This window comes from Trypanosoma grayi (assembly GCF_000691245.1).
Source record: "Trypanosoma grayi strain ANR4 Tgr_2766_V1, whole genome shotgun sequence".
NCBI lineage: Eukaryota > Euglenozoa > Kinetoplastea > Trypanosomatida > Trypanosomatidae > Trypanosoma > Trypanosoma grayi.
In genome coordinates this window covers 1-324 of record NW_008828384.1, presented here as the reverse complement: position 1 = coordinate 324, position 324 = coordinate 1, and the positions used below count along the sequence as shown (strand labels likewise).

Here is a 324-nt window from a genome sequence, read left to right as displayed (position 1 = left end):
GCAGGAAGTTTGGCGCCACCACGCGTATACACGCACACTCCCGGGCGAGCTGGCTACACCACATTACACACCTCCTCCTCGGCGAACAGATTTCTTAACAGTACGCTCTCACCCGGTCGCAGTAATGTCACTGCTGCTGCTTCTGCTGCTGCTGCCGTGGTGATGGTGGTGCTGGTTGGGTTTCATCCAAGGCAGTGGAGGGTGCTTCTAGTGGCAGCGCGACGCCGGCCACACACCGCCTCGCCCCCCGTACAAGCCGTGCAACCCGCTCGCTCTCAGCCGCGTCGTCACCGAATGCCGCACGCACGGTTGAAGAGGAGCCCG

The 324-nt window shown here is 62.7% G+C and overlaps 1 protein-coding gene across 1 annotated transcript; it reads left to right on the top strand.

The window, feature by feature from the left end:
* DQ04_27661000 (hypothetical protein) lies at window positions 1–324 on the top strand (the record flags this gene model as incomplete). Its single annotated transcript, XM_009318386.1, has 1 exon — window positions 1–324. A coding segment is annotated over one exon (324 nt), but the record flags the coding sequence as incomplete, so codon positions are not given.